The sequence below is a fragment of the Gallus gallus genome, chromosome 5 (genome assembly GCF_016699485.2).
Source record: "Gallus gallus isolate bGalGal1 chromosome 5, bGalGal1.mat.broiler.GRCg7b, whole genome shotgun sequence".
In the NCBI taxonomy this organism is placed as follows: Eukaryota; Metazoa; Chordata; class Aves; order Galliformes; family Phasianidae; genus Gallus; species Gallus gallus.
Genome location: NC_052536.1, coordinates 49,384,099 through 49,396,674, shown reverse-complemented (window position 1 = coordinate 49,396,674; position 12,576 = coordinate 49,384,099). Strand labels below are relative to the sequence as shown.

The 12,576-nt window shown below is 42.9% G+C and overlaps 1 protein-coding gene across 20 annotated transcripts in view; it reads right to left on the bottom strand.

Moving 5' to 3' along the window:
• Positions 1–3,844: 3,844 nt before the first annotated feature.
• The window catches only part of TRAF3 (TNF receptor associated factor 3), a 69,388-nt gene continuing 60,656 nt past the window's right edge, over positions 3,845–12,576 (bottom strand). For all 20 annotated transcript variants that reach the window (XM_046942506.1, XM_025150935.3, XM_040701285.2 and 17 more), the window contains one exon: positions 3,845–11,756. In XM_046942506.1, the coding sequence (XP_046798462.1) occupies positions 11,185–11,756 (572 nt within the window). In that variant the 3' untranslated portion in view covers positions 3,845–11,184. The remainder of the gene's footprint in view (positions 11,757–12,576) is intronic.

The window sequence follows — 12,576 nt, the reverse complement described above, 5'->3', positions numbered from 1 at the left end:
GCAGAGGGCAGGGCACACACTTGTCTGTGGCCTCAGCATCCTGCAGTACATCTGGGGCAGGTGGAAGGTCCCAGAAAAGCCTGATTTGGGGACAGCTGCTCACTGCTGCATGATGGCTAGGAGCCGAGGGACAGAACAGCCTGGCATTTGCTCTGCATTTCTCTCTGGGACTGGAGTTCCCACCTCTCTGCTCCAGCCTGGGCTGCTGCTGAGCCAGAGGAATGGGCAGTGCAACGGGGGGCTGAGTGAGAGTGAGCTTTGGGTCAGGCAGGGGCACAGAGAGAAACAAAGATGAAAGGAAACAGAAACTGATCTTCAGAAATGAGAGCTACTGCCCCAGCCTGGGGATTATCAGGTTTACTCCTTGCTGCTGGCCCTCGACACAGCGTGCTCTCTACACAGGCTCTGACTACCTGCAGAAGGACTTCTTAGAAGGGTATGTGGCAGAACAAGGGGTAACGACTTTGAACTAAAAGAGAATAGATTTAGATTAGATATTATGAAGAAATTGTTTACTATGAGAGTGGTGAGGGCCTGGCACAGGCTGCCCAGAGAAGCTGTGGTTATCCCATCCCTGGAGGTGCCCAAGGCCAGGTTGGATGGGGCCCTGGGCAGCCTGAGCTGGTGGGTGGTGTCACTGCCCATGGCAAAGGGGTTGGAACTGGATGGTCTTTAAAGTCCCTTCCAACCCAATCTATGATTTTATGGTGCTTCAGGGAGGATAAGAACGTTGGCACCGAGGAGTGGGAAAACCACGCACAGAAGACATCTGGCCTTCCCAGCAACAAGTTATAAACTGGTATTAGAGCCAGAAGCACCATTCCCTTTAGCCGTTCAACACTATGCCTCTGAATTTCCCTGCTGTACAAACACATCCCTTCTCACTGCAAGTCGCAGTCTGTAGCAGAAATAAGCAACACAAGGTGCTTCTCCTGCCATGGCAGCCCTCAGTCCTGGCACTTCCTGGCTGGGAAGGGAACTCAGAGCTGTGCTTGATGGCACAAAGCACTGATTGGTGTGAATAACGAACCCCAAGGTGGCTGATGTGCCCCCGACTCACCACAGCCCTCCAAACGTCGTTGCCACACACAGCAGAGCTCAGCGCTGTTCTTCCACTCCCTGTGAGGAGCTGCAGGCCGCCATGAGGTGTCCCCTCAGCCCCCTGTGCTCCAGGCTGAGCAAAGCAAAGGACTTCAGCTGTTTCACACACCTTGCTCTCCGTCCAGATCCTTTGCCATCTTCATAGCCCTGATTTTGGACACTCTCTCATGGTTTTAAGTCATTTAAGTCATTATCTTGTGGCACCCAAACCCACACCCAGTGCTCGGGAGGAGGCTGGAGCCTTTCCAAAGAGGAAGTGGAGCCTTGTGCTGCAGCAGGAGGGCTGGAGGGGCACCGGCTCTTTATACATCACTGGGGAAGAGCAGCACTGAGTGTGGGTGATGGCGAAGCAGCCATTTTGGCTCAAGGAGAAAGGACAAGTGGGATGCCAATAGCTACTCTAAGCTGCACTTGCTTATCTTAGAGCCACAAGGAGATCAAGGGCTCCCAGCATGTGGGGCAAGGGACGGTTATAGAACTACATGATTTGTGGATGTGGGATCTGAGCACTGCAGCCTGTTTTTCCACTCCTGAGCCAAAGCCCTGCTGGACACATTAACTACTCCCTGAGCTCAGATAAGATTTCTTTACAGACCTGACAGCACTTACCAGCCTCCACCTTCTACCCTAAGACACTTGCTAAGGGGGCAATAACTGGGGACCAGCTCAAGCATCTCCTGTGTTCCCGCTGGCTGATGTCACAAGGCACACTGCAAGGCATCTCATCAACCTCCCTCAGACAGATGCCGTTTTCATCAGCCAGGGCTGATCTAAATAATCTCTGCAGGAGCTGCTGTGTTGGCACAAAGCAGCAGTGAGTGCCACAGCAATGTCTGCAAACAACTCCTACCTCTAATCAGCACAGCCACGCTGTCAAAACACAAGTTTTTACCTGCTGTAACTACCACAAGTCATGGCCTAACACCTCTTAATCCAACTCACAGTCCCTATGGCAAAAGCCATTCCCGTGGAGTTTCATCCACATTTTCCAGCCTGGCTCATGGGATCTCAGCTCTCCCGCTGTCTTCCAGTTTAGGCCATGGGCCATTTGCCATTTTCAGGAGCCCATGGGACACACAAAAGCAGTAACCATGCTCTATCATCAGCTACCGATAGACCTGGCTCTGGTGGCCACCTCGAAGAGCTACCTGAACATGCCTTCCCTCAGCACCATGTGAGTATACGGTTTGCCTGGTGCTGCAGGCCAACTTCCCAAAGGAGCAGGCATTCACAGAGTGAGGTGAGAGAGGAGATCCGGGGCAGTGCCTGTTTAGGTGTGGTGCAGCACAAGATAAAACCAGGCACCGTGTGACAGCGACAGCCCTCAGGGTTTAAGCCAGCAAGGCAGGAAACAGCGGCACACCTGACTCATGGAACGAGTGCACTGGGGACGGAAGGGGAAATCACCTCTTTCACCACTTCTTTTGCTCACCAGCTATTTCCCCCTTCCTCAAACGGTTCCAGGACCTCATCACATTGAAGCAGGCTGTCCTGGTGAGCAGGGGAGTTTTCAAAACCACCTGTAAGGGCAGGAAGTCAGAAGTTTCGAAAACATTCATCCTCACCAGTCGCTGTGCAAACCCAAGGCTTGAAATGCCAGAAAACATTAAAAAGAAATTAAAAACTCCCCCTGCAATTCTTGCAGGGGATGACCCCAGCACCCCGCTTAGCTCTGGGCAGTGTGCATGTCTGCACAGCACCCTCTGTAGACCAGACCAGGAGCTCCTGGCCCTGCTGTCGCCTGCTGCTCGGCTCTCCAGAGCTGGCACGCTGCTGCTGTCACTGAGGTAACGCATTGCCTTCCTGAGGAAAGCACGCCATAAAGCTGGAAGGTGCCTTCTGTTACCTGTCAGCAGGAAAAAGCGCCTATAAAACCTCCTTCTTGCCAGGCACAGAGTAATGGATCACTTCAATTATGATCCATGGTTGGGGGAGGAGCGGGGATGCTAGGAGAGAATCAATGTTTGCCTTCGAGTTTAAAGCAGTTTTCTGCTTCTCCACCCATCCTGTAAGGGCACCAGCACCAAGCGTGAGCAGCACCAAAGAAAGAATTGGGATGAGCTTTGGGGATAGCAAAGACTGCTCTACATCAAGAGGGCTCTGCTTGAAGGTAACCCACACTTAGATCAGAGGAATGCTCGGTACAAAAGACACTCCGTGCACTGCCCCTGTGAAGCTGCCTTCACCACAGTGCTGAGCGTGGAATGTGCTGGAATGGTACAGCTTCATCTCCTCCCAGACCACACGGTACTCATACGGACTGCACCGCGATACGTGATCTCTCACACATGCACACAGCCCTTAAACACATTTCTGAGCAGAGGAAAGAAAGGTGCACAAACAACCCTGGAGAATAATAAAAGAAGTGAAACTTACACTTCAGACACTGAGGCTGCAGTACCCCCTCCTTCAGGTGCCTCTTTGAAAAAGCAGTGAAACAAGCGCATGGAAAACCATTCCGGTTGTTTCTACTGTGTTTACCTGAGGACTCCTGACAGTGACACCAGGACGAGCACCACTGCCTGGCTTATTCTAACCAAGTTAGGTTAGATTATTTATGCAAAGTAGGACTCTGATAACATTCATAGCAGATTCCCTCAGAAGAGGAAGGAACACATCATGACAAAGGCCCTTTAGGCGTGTAGAGCACTGTAGAGCAGTGCTACCTGTGCATACATAGAAGAGATGCAGCCTTACCCTGTCTGCAAGGCAACAGCAATCATTCAAATTCAACACACCGTGGTTTTTTAGAAACATGATTTCCTACTTAGATTTATTTCTCCTTTAGTAACACAGTTTAGCATTTCAGAGTTTTGCATTCTATACTCTTACACACTGTCCTTGTTTATTAGCATTTGAACACAAAAAGACATAGCAAGACCTCCAAACACAAATAAATACAAAAACACAATATACAGTAAACTGAAATACAACATATAATAATGCTATTGGGAAATTAAGACATGTTGCTAATTCTTTTTTTTTTCTTTTTTTTTTCTTTTTTTTCTTTTGTTTATTATTATTATTATTATTTTAACAACATGGTTATTGCTGAGCAATAAATTATACATCTTAAAATTGTTTTTCCCCCCTAAAAGAAAAGGACAAGAATCACTGGTTACCAGATCACTTGCACTGTATCCTTACAGCTATTGATAATTAAGACAGGCAGAATATACACAATCAAATGAGGTTGGCCTTCTTTGGTCTTTGTTTTTGATCATAAAACTGAACACAAGTGTACCGTTCACTAAAGAGTATGAGATTAAAGAAATGGTTGCACAAGTCTTAAACATGTTAATTTGTACATCATTCTCGATCACTGATGTCTTTCCCATAGATATTTCTTACAGAATTTCTTGGAAACAAATGTCAGCTTTAGTTTTCCCAATTATTACGTTGTTCCATGCATCTTAAAGGTTATCCTCCTTGTCTGAGAGATATGGACCCAATTTTAGCCCATCACCTCATAATGGGGTATTTTTCACAGCTCTATAGTCACCACTAAATCATTGGAGTTTTACAGCTTGTAGAAAAAATCCTGAACTTTCCCATTTTTTTTTTCTATAAAACTGAAAAAATATATCAACCAAACATCAGCTCTAGGAAAAACAAAATGGGTGGATCACATGGTGCATCAGCAACAATGGAAGCTTGTACCTTCCCATTCCACAAGTACAGATTATACAACTCTGCCAGTGACGCAGGTCATAGTTGGAAGATGTGTCCTTTCAGACGTGAGCTATTTTCAAATCCGAAGCTCAGAACACTATGCAAGAAAATGACCCTTACGAATGATAATGCTGGTTTATCTCAGTAACCCTTAGACAGAGTCAAATTTTATCACTACGCATCACACTGCCAGCAATGGAGCGTGTGAACACCGGCATCGCTAAGAAGTTAAAAAGTCCTTGCAGAACTGGCAACCAAATTAAAAGCTTAGTTCCAAAGGACCAAAAACACAAACACCACACAGAGACAACAAACCCTGAATGGGTAGGTTAGTAAGCCACAGAGTTGGGATCCAGATTTGAATGTCACGTCAAGTCTGGGATGTTTGGATCCAGGATTTTGGTTCAGGTGCTCCTCTGTGAAATTTAGAACTTATTTGAACCCTAAGGAACTAATCCTAACTTGGAGAGGAAAAAAAGAAAACAAATAAAGACAGCCTAGTATCTACACTAAGATCGTGAAATGGAAGACAGAAGCTGCAGTCTTGCCCATAAAATAGAAGAGAAATAGGAATAGTCAGATCCTTTACATCTTGTGTATCTCTACTCTTCTAAATCTCAAGAAGATGTCCCTGAATTGACATTCCACAGTTTTCCACAACCTTCATTATCTGGTGCTTCTCAGAAAAGGCCTGGATTAAGAGGCAGGAAAGAACAATCAAGCCCTCCATATTTCGGTTTGAAGAAAAGGAAAGAAAACAATCCTCAAGAAAGAAATGGTCAGCCACACTACAGGCTGGCAGAACCAAGATCAACACACTGTAAAATGGTATCATTCGCCCTCCTGTTGAGAGGAGAATCAAGAGACTTTGTTGGGTGTTTTTGAACAGAGAGATCAGGACACACTCTTGCTGCAGTTATTCACACCAACACGTTGTGCTGGCCTTCCACTCCACAGGCTGGGCAAAGCACAGCCATGTTGGTAGCAACATATGGGCTGCCATCCACGTACAACCCCAAATCATGACAGCTTGTATTCTAGCCCTTACTGTCTTGATGTGGGCCTTTAAGGTACGCCAACTTGTTTTTCAGTTCCTTTAAAAGGCAAACGTATTACGAGTAGAGCCTAGTGATTGGAAGATGACACTAACGAACTGGAACCTTTCACTTAGCCTCAGCTCCAGGAGATTCCTTATGCAACTCTGGGCAACTCACCACACATCTCAGCCTCAATTTCCTTTTTCCAGAAGAGGAATAGTACTTGCTATAAGAAAATATTCACAGATACAGAGCACTTACTACCCTGTACACAGTACTAAAAGCTACTCTCAGGCTGAATTCCAGAATTGATCATTTTTATTGCAGTAGCTATAATTTCTAGGCCAATCAGAACACAAAGGTATTGACTGAATGGGATAGGAATTCTAAGAAGGGGTCCAGCTGTTTCCTATTATTTTTTACTTAAAGAGTGAATTTGCATTTAACAAGCTGCCCATCTTTATGTTTGTTTCAAATGCACAAATCTCCTAATTAGCTGAGTATGAGGAAGGACATGTCATAAGTGACATTCCAAGGTCTCCAGAAAGGCTACACAATTTGCTCATTTCCCCATCAGTAAGTGGTTTGTTTGCTATATACAAGACTTCAGACCTGAAAGACGGGAATCCAAAGTTTGCCCTTAGCCCAGATCCTCCTTTAGCAGGAGCAAGTTATATTTGCACCACTTGATCAGGTATAACTTGGGGGAAAAGGGTTTTGTTTCATCACTTCTACATTAAAAACAAAGAAACAAAAAAAAAGACTTTGCATATATGTGTGCATGCATGTCTGTGTGTATACGTATGCACCTACAAAATAATGAGCACTTCTTTAAAAAGCAAAAACTATGAGATCAGGTATGCAACCCAAGAATTTTTCCCTCTCACCTATTTGTATATTTGCATAGTTAAATCATAACAAGGCATCAATACTGCAGTAACACTTCTCATTCTTCTGTGGTTCAGGCAGCTCTTCTTATCACTCCCTACACGCTTCTCTAAACAGCACCAGTGTTTTGAAAACAGAACAAAAACGACACAAACCCTGCACTGTTGGTGAAATGCCTGTCCCACATGATGGAATACAGATACAAATAGGTGGCATCTTTTATACTCCAACTCAACAAGCCGGAATTGTGGCGAGCTGAGAGACGCGAGCAATACAACCACAACCTAACACTCATGGGCTCAGCACTTAAATTACGGCTAACAAAAATCTCTACCATCTCTGCATTTGAGAAATTCACCAGGCACAAAAACAGGCACATATCTTCAACTTTCCTTTTCTAAGAGGGTTAATCCATTGGAAAAGGAAATACACCGTATTTCATATTTATAAGAAAGCGAGCATGTTACCCCCAACATCTTTTTATCCATCAAAATTATGCCCACCCTTCCCATTTTCCTATTGCACATTCTCTCTGTGAAGAACATTTACAGTACGAGGCTGAAATCAACATTGCATATTGTAAGTCAGCAGTTAAAGGTGTATCATGTAGACAGTAACTGAAACAAGACCCCTTTAATTAGATCAGAGGAGTAACACAGACATCGTCAATCATAATAATCACAGTTGGTCTTAAAACTGAAATAGTTTCATCCTGTTTAGAATTCGAGACTTTCTAAGTAACAGATGCACTCTCGCTGTGCTGAATGGTGCACAAAAAGGGCAGCATCCAGATTCTTACACACTGGCATCTCCCTTCGGAAAGCTGGAAATGAAAGAGGCTTGTACATCACTTGGAGTGTCATCATTAAGAAAGAATACCAGCAAGAGACTTCAGTTGTGCGCTGCTAAGATCTACTAAGCAGAGGGAAAAGAAGACCCTGTTGAAGTAACGCTGTTTGTAGTAATACAAATACTTTGGAACCCCTTGTGATAATGGCAGACCACGTGGCTCAGCCAGGGACTCTAGGGGACATCTGGGGGCAGACCATTGCTCTATTAATCATTTAGAACAGACTGACCCTGACAACTGTGGGTATCTGGGTCAGAAATATGTATTTTTAAAAAACGATAAAGGGCATTTAAATGATGGCAGAAAAATCCACATAATTTAAAGTGTTGAGTAAAGCACCAGGTATCTTTCTTTTCAATTTAGAGAATATACAGTGGCCTTGTTATCACAAAATGCTACATACTCCTTGCTGGAAAGTAGAGGAAACAGATTTCTATGTACACAGTAAGAACTCTGCAGGGACAGCCTGTGAGTTCTGCGGAAAGAGGAGTGTTACAGTCAAGGCTTCAGGTATTCCACAGCAGGCGGTGCATACATTTGTGTAGCGAGATCCCGGATTTCACAGTACGCAGGGTTGTCAAACTGGAAATTCTCTGGCAGCTTCATGTAGTTTTAAAAAGTAAGTGCAGTAGGCCTCCGTTTTATTAACTGTGATAAAAAGCATATATGCAAAAATATTTTTATATTGATAGCACATTACTGCATTATAAAAGCTGCCCAAGTGAAGCTGAAGATTCTGGCAGCTGGTGCTTTTGGCACTTGGGAGATGTGGAAAGCAGCATAGAGATCTGTGAAATAACAACAGTGACTGATGTTTCTGCTACAGTGATCGGCATTAAGATAGTTAGCAGTGTTCATATTTAAACTTCTCTCTGAAGTTTCTGAGTCAATATCCCGCTAAGAGGAGATATTCAGATCTCTTAAAGCTACTAGTTTAAGCTGTGTGCAGACTCAGGAAGACTTCCCTATTAGCATACACTTCTCACAAGTTTCAAAGTCCTCTTTCGGTCACAAAGGCTGGAAACTCTTTTTTTCCTCCTCTTTCGGAGCCTGGACTTAAAAGCGCAATTCTGTCACAGGAGTTGGAAACTGTAGCCACAAATCTGCAGAATGCTGGGCCCTGCTTACACTAGAAATCTCCTCCAAGTCCCAGATTGAAACAGGATATAAACCGTTTTGAGATGGCCAAACGTTTTCATTTAAGTTTGCAAGACATGCATTAGCAATGGGAGGAGAGTCCTTTGGACATTTCCACTTGGGAATCCTGTTTTCAGTAAAATTCTGTGATGCACAAACACAAAAGCTCAGCTGCCTACATTCACAATTATTGAAATGACACGAATTGAGCGAACCTTCGCCCTAAAGCGTAAGTGATGGGTTTGCTTATGCAGCCTGCATAAAACTGCAAGTGCCATTGAATTATATCTAGAGATATAGATGCGGGTATATCTATAGATATTTATCTCTTGTGCAGAACGTCCTCCTTGTGTGCTAGGAATTAAATGCTAGCATGTGCCTCCATATTTTAGCTTGCACCTGTTGACAGCTATGTACCATAAAGGGAATACAGTACCTGGACAATGGAAGGCAAGAAAAGGAAGACAAGTTGCTACTGACGATCGTGATGGTCAGCAGCAGGCAGTATTCTAGCAGGTGCCTGGAAAACCCATGAAGACCACTTAGCATGCACTGTATATTCATAAATACTTCTTGCAGGCACTGTGTGTGAAGGCACAGCCAAAAAAGACAACAGCAAAGACAAGCTGAAATACAAAGGCATGAATTCAACTGCACCTTAGACAAAAAAATTGTGACTATGCCTCAAAAAAGCAGAAAGCTGATACAACCTGACGTTATAAAGACTAAGATGCACCATCTTCTTTCGAGCCCACAGAGGCTTACCACAGCAGTGCAAGCCTGCTCTGCTTAAGCGGTTCCTGGATTTTAAAAAGCACCACAGTCAGGCTATGTCACTAGACTTGCTTGTCACAGACTATTAAATAGAAGCAGATGAACACAGCAGGTTGCAATCAGCATGTTTCAGTGCTAGCAAATGCTTTCCACTAAAGTTCAGGCTGTTAGAATAAAGAAGCCCGTGCATTCCCTGTTAGAAAAGCTGTCATGAGCACATACATTCACAGCCCCACAGAGTTCCCCGGATGAGTCTGTTTAAAGTGATGCCACCTTATGACCGCAGGCATTAGAGGAAAAATGTCGCCCTCCTTCATGCTGGCCATGGAGACTGTCTAGTCCAAGCTCCATAGGAGCACTGAGCATAATGTTTTGGCACCTGTGTAAAGTGGATTCTGCCATGGCCAAGTTACAGAAGCTCCCGAAGCCAAAGGAATGGATTTTGGCTTATATTTTGAACACCACAAGGTGCCTAAGGGCTTTGAAGTCAAGGCTAAACATTATGCCTGAAGTCCAATTAAACTACTATTTCAGATATCAGAATTAATCTGAATAAAAAGCTATGGTTTATAAGCAGCACAGCACATCTAAGGCACATGTATGCATGCAAGCCACCATCACTGTATTAAGACATGGCTGATTTGTCCTTAAGAAGCAATGGCTGCTAGTACGGAACAAACATATAGGCTTTTTCAGCACTAATCCTCCTCCCCAATACTGAAAATACTATATACTGCTGACAGCATAATTTGCAACATATATAGCTCGATTGGAAAGCATGGGGCAGAACTTTAAAAACTGTACAGGATTCCGTTTAGAACTCCAAAGTTCAACAAATGCCCTATTTTAGGGTGAAAACAATTATAAATCTGATAATGATGCACAGCATCCATGAGTGATTTTTCCTTAATTTTGAAATAGTGTCATTAATTACGACATATATTGTAGGTTTACATTTCTAAAGAGAAATAACAGAATTGAATAGTTTTTTTTCCTATCACAAGTGATAACCAGTGTTTGATTTCTTCTATTTTTCTTCCAAGAAATATCAGTCTATCAACAGTTTTAAAATAAAATGTTTTCTGTAACAATAGAACTTTAAATAAAAATATGATTTTGATTCAGATACTTTTGAGAAGACATGGATACTTTTCCAAGATCTTCTTACAAAGCAATTATTAAAACAGAGACCAGATGAGGCCTTAAAAAGACAATATACTATATTTCAGACAAGATTGCACCTCAGTTTTTTCAAATAATATAATCGCAACATTACTTCATTTCTTCTTTTAACATGCTGACAATTTCCAGCTAGCCCACATGTGAATGTATTTTTGTATTCTAGCTTAAAGAAATAAAAGTCAGTAATTTATTCAGCACATACTGTATATGTCTTTTCACCTCCGATGGACTAGATCATTAATAAGTTAAAAAAAAAAACAGAACAAAACAAAAATCCTCTCTGACCGTAATCATTATCCTCATGAGGGATAAGTGATTCTTCAGAGTTTAAGTGTTGCTAGTTCTATTAAAAAATACACCATGGTATGATTTCTTAATGTGTTGCTACTTTCTCATTTGGACCCTATGCAGTTATGCCTTCAAACTCTTCCATCTGTTCCACAAGGTGGTTCTGTGAGCTTTAGGACCTCTGATTGAAGACAAACTGATATAAAACCCCCAAATGGAGTTGTCTTCTGTTTAATCTGCCTCCCCGACCATATGTCAGGGGTCTGGTAGATCCGATGTATCCACTATGACTTTAATAAAAATAGTATCATCTTTAATATACGTTCCATTCTCTAAAACAGTTTGAGCCACAAAGACTGGGCAGCCAGACGCAATGTTCATTTCTCCAGTTGGCTTCTTGAAACTGCTGCTGTTTGGATCTGGCTTGAAAGCATCTCCTAAGTGGCGCCGAGACGGACCCTGATCCATTAGCATGAGAGTCACTTTCTGTTTAAATGGCCAAGGAAGCAATGCATCATATTCTCCACGCATTATGACAAAAAACAGCGACAAGTGCGTCCCCTTTCCCATGCCATCTCCATTAAGGTAAACTCTGGCACACATCTTGTAGCCAAAGTATCCAGTGTAAAAGGGTTGGCTGTACAAGGACAGAGTCTTCCCCATGACTGCCTCTTGCTTCCGACGTTTATAATCTCGAATTTTCCAAATTAACACTCCATTGTAACTAGCAGTTTCTAAAACTTGGAATCGGAGGTCCATGTCAGCCAGCCGAATATCATGAACGCTCAGCATCTGATCGTGCCTGCTGAGCTGTGTCTCTAGCATGCCTGTTAGAAATGGAGAGAATAGGGGGTAAGAAAATAGGCTTTTTTCTAAAGACCGTAACAATTGATCATCAATACTGTTAGTGTATACGCAAACATTTCTCCAAGAACCAAACCACATTTGGTCACCTTTCAAACAACTTCCACTGCCAATAGTTTGCCAGCTAGAAACTAGGTTAATTAGGATTTTTACATTTGTGGGTGTTAATGATGCATTCAGTATGAGTCAACTATTCAAATCATCTAAAATTTTGTCTGGCCAGCAAGCAACAGAAGCTTCAGTATTTTGAGAACATACTTGGTAGCATAATCTGTAGCTTATTAGCCTTGGATGGACTCATAGTTCCTACATAATCCCTCTGAAATTCAAAGGGAATTTTGCCCACCAATTACTCAAAATATTCTTCTCACACACCACTTGTCTGAGAAGTGTAGTAGTTACCTTGTCTAAAGTACATGATAATAGAACGGAAAATTCAAGCTTAGCACTGCTTTATATGGTCACTTACTTGGGAGGGAAGGCTGTCCCTTTTCCCTTGCATGAGAAGTAATGTTCTACTCTTTACACACTGACAAAATTGATCAACGTACAATACTGAGAAGCAGGTTTGTTTTATACACATCTATTTAAATGTTAAGTTCTTTGGCCTTATTATTTAAACCCTTACATATGATGTATACTATTCAGCAAGTACGACAACAACCTTAATACTCAAGCACATCTCACAGTAATTCTTTGGATCAAATACAATTCTGTAACAGATAGCAGAGCAGATAATTTCAGCTGGATAATACTAATGTTAATCTACTCATGGATGAGAAC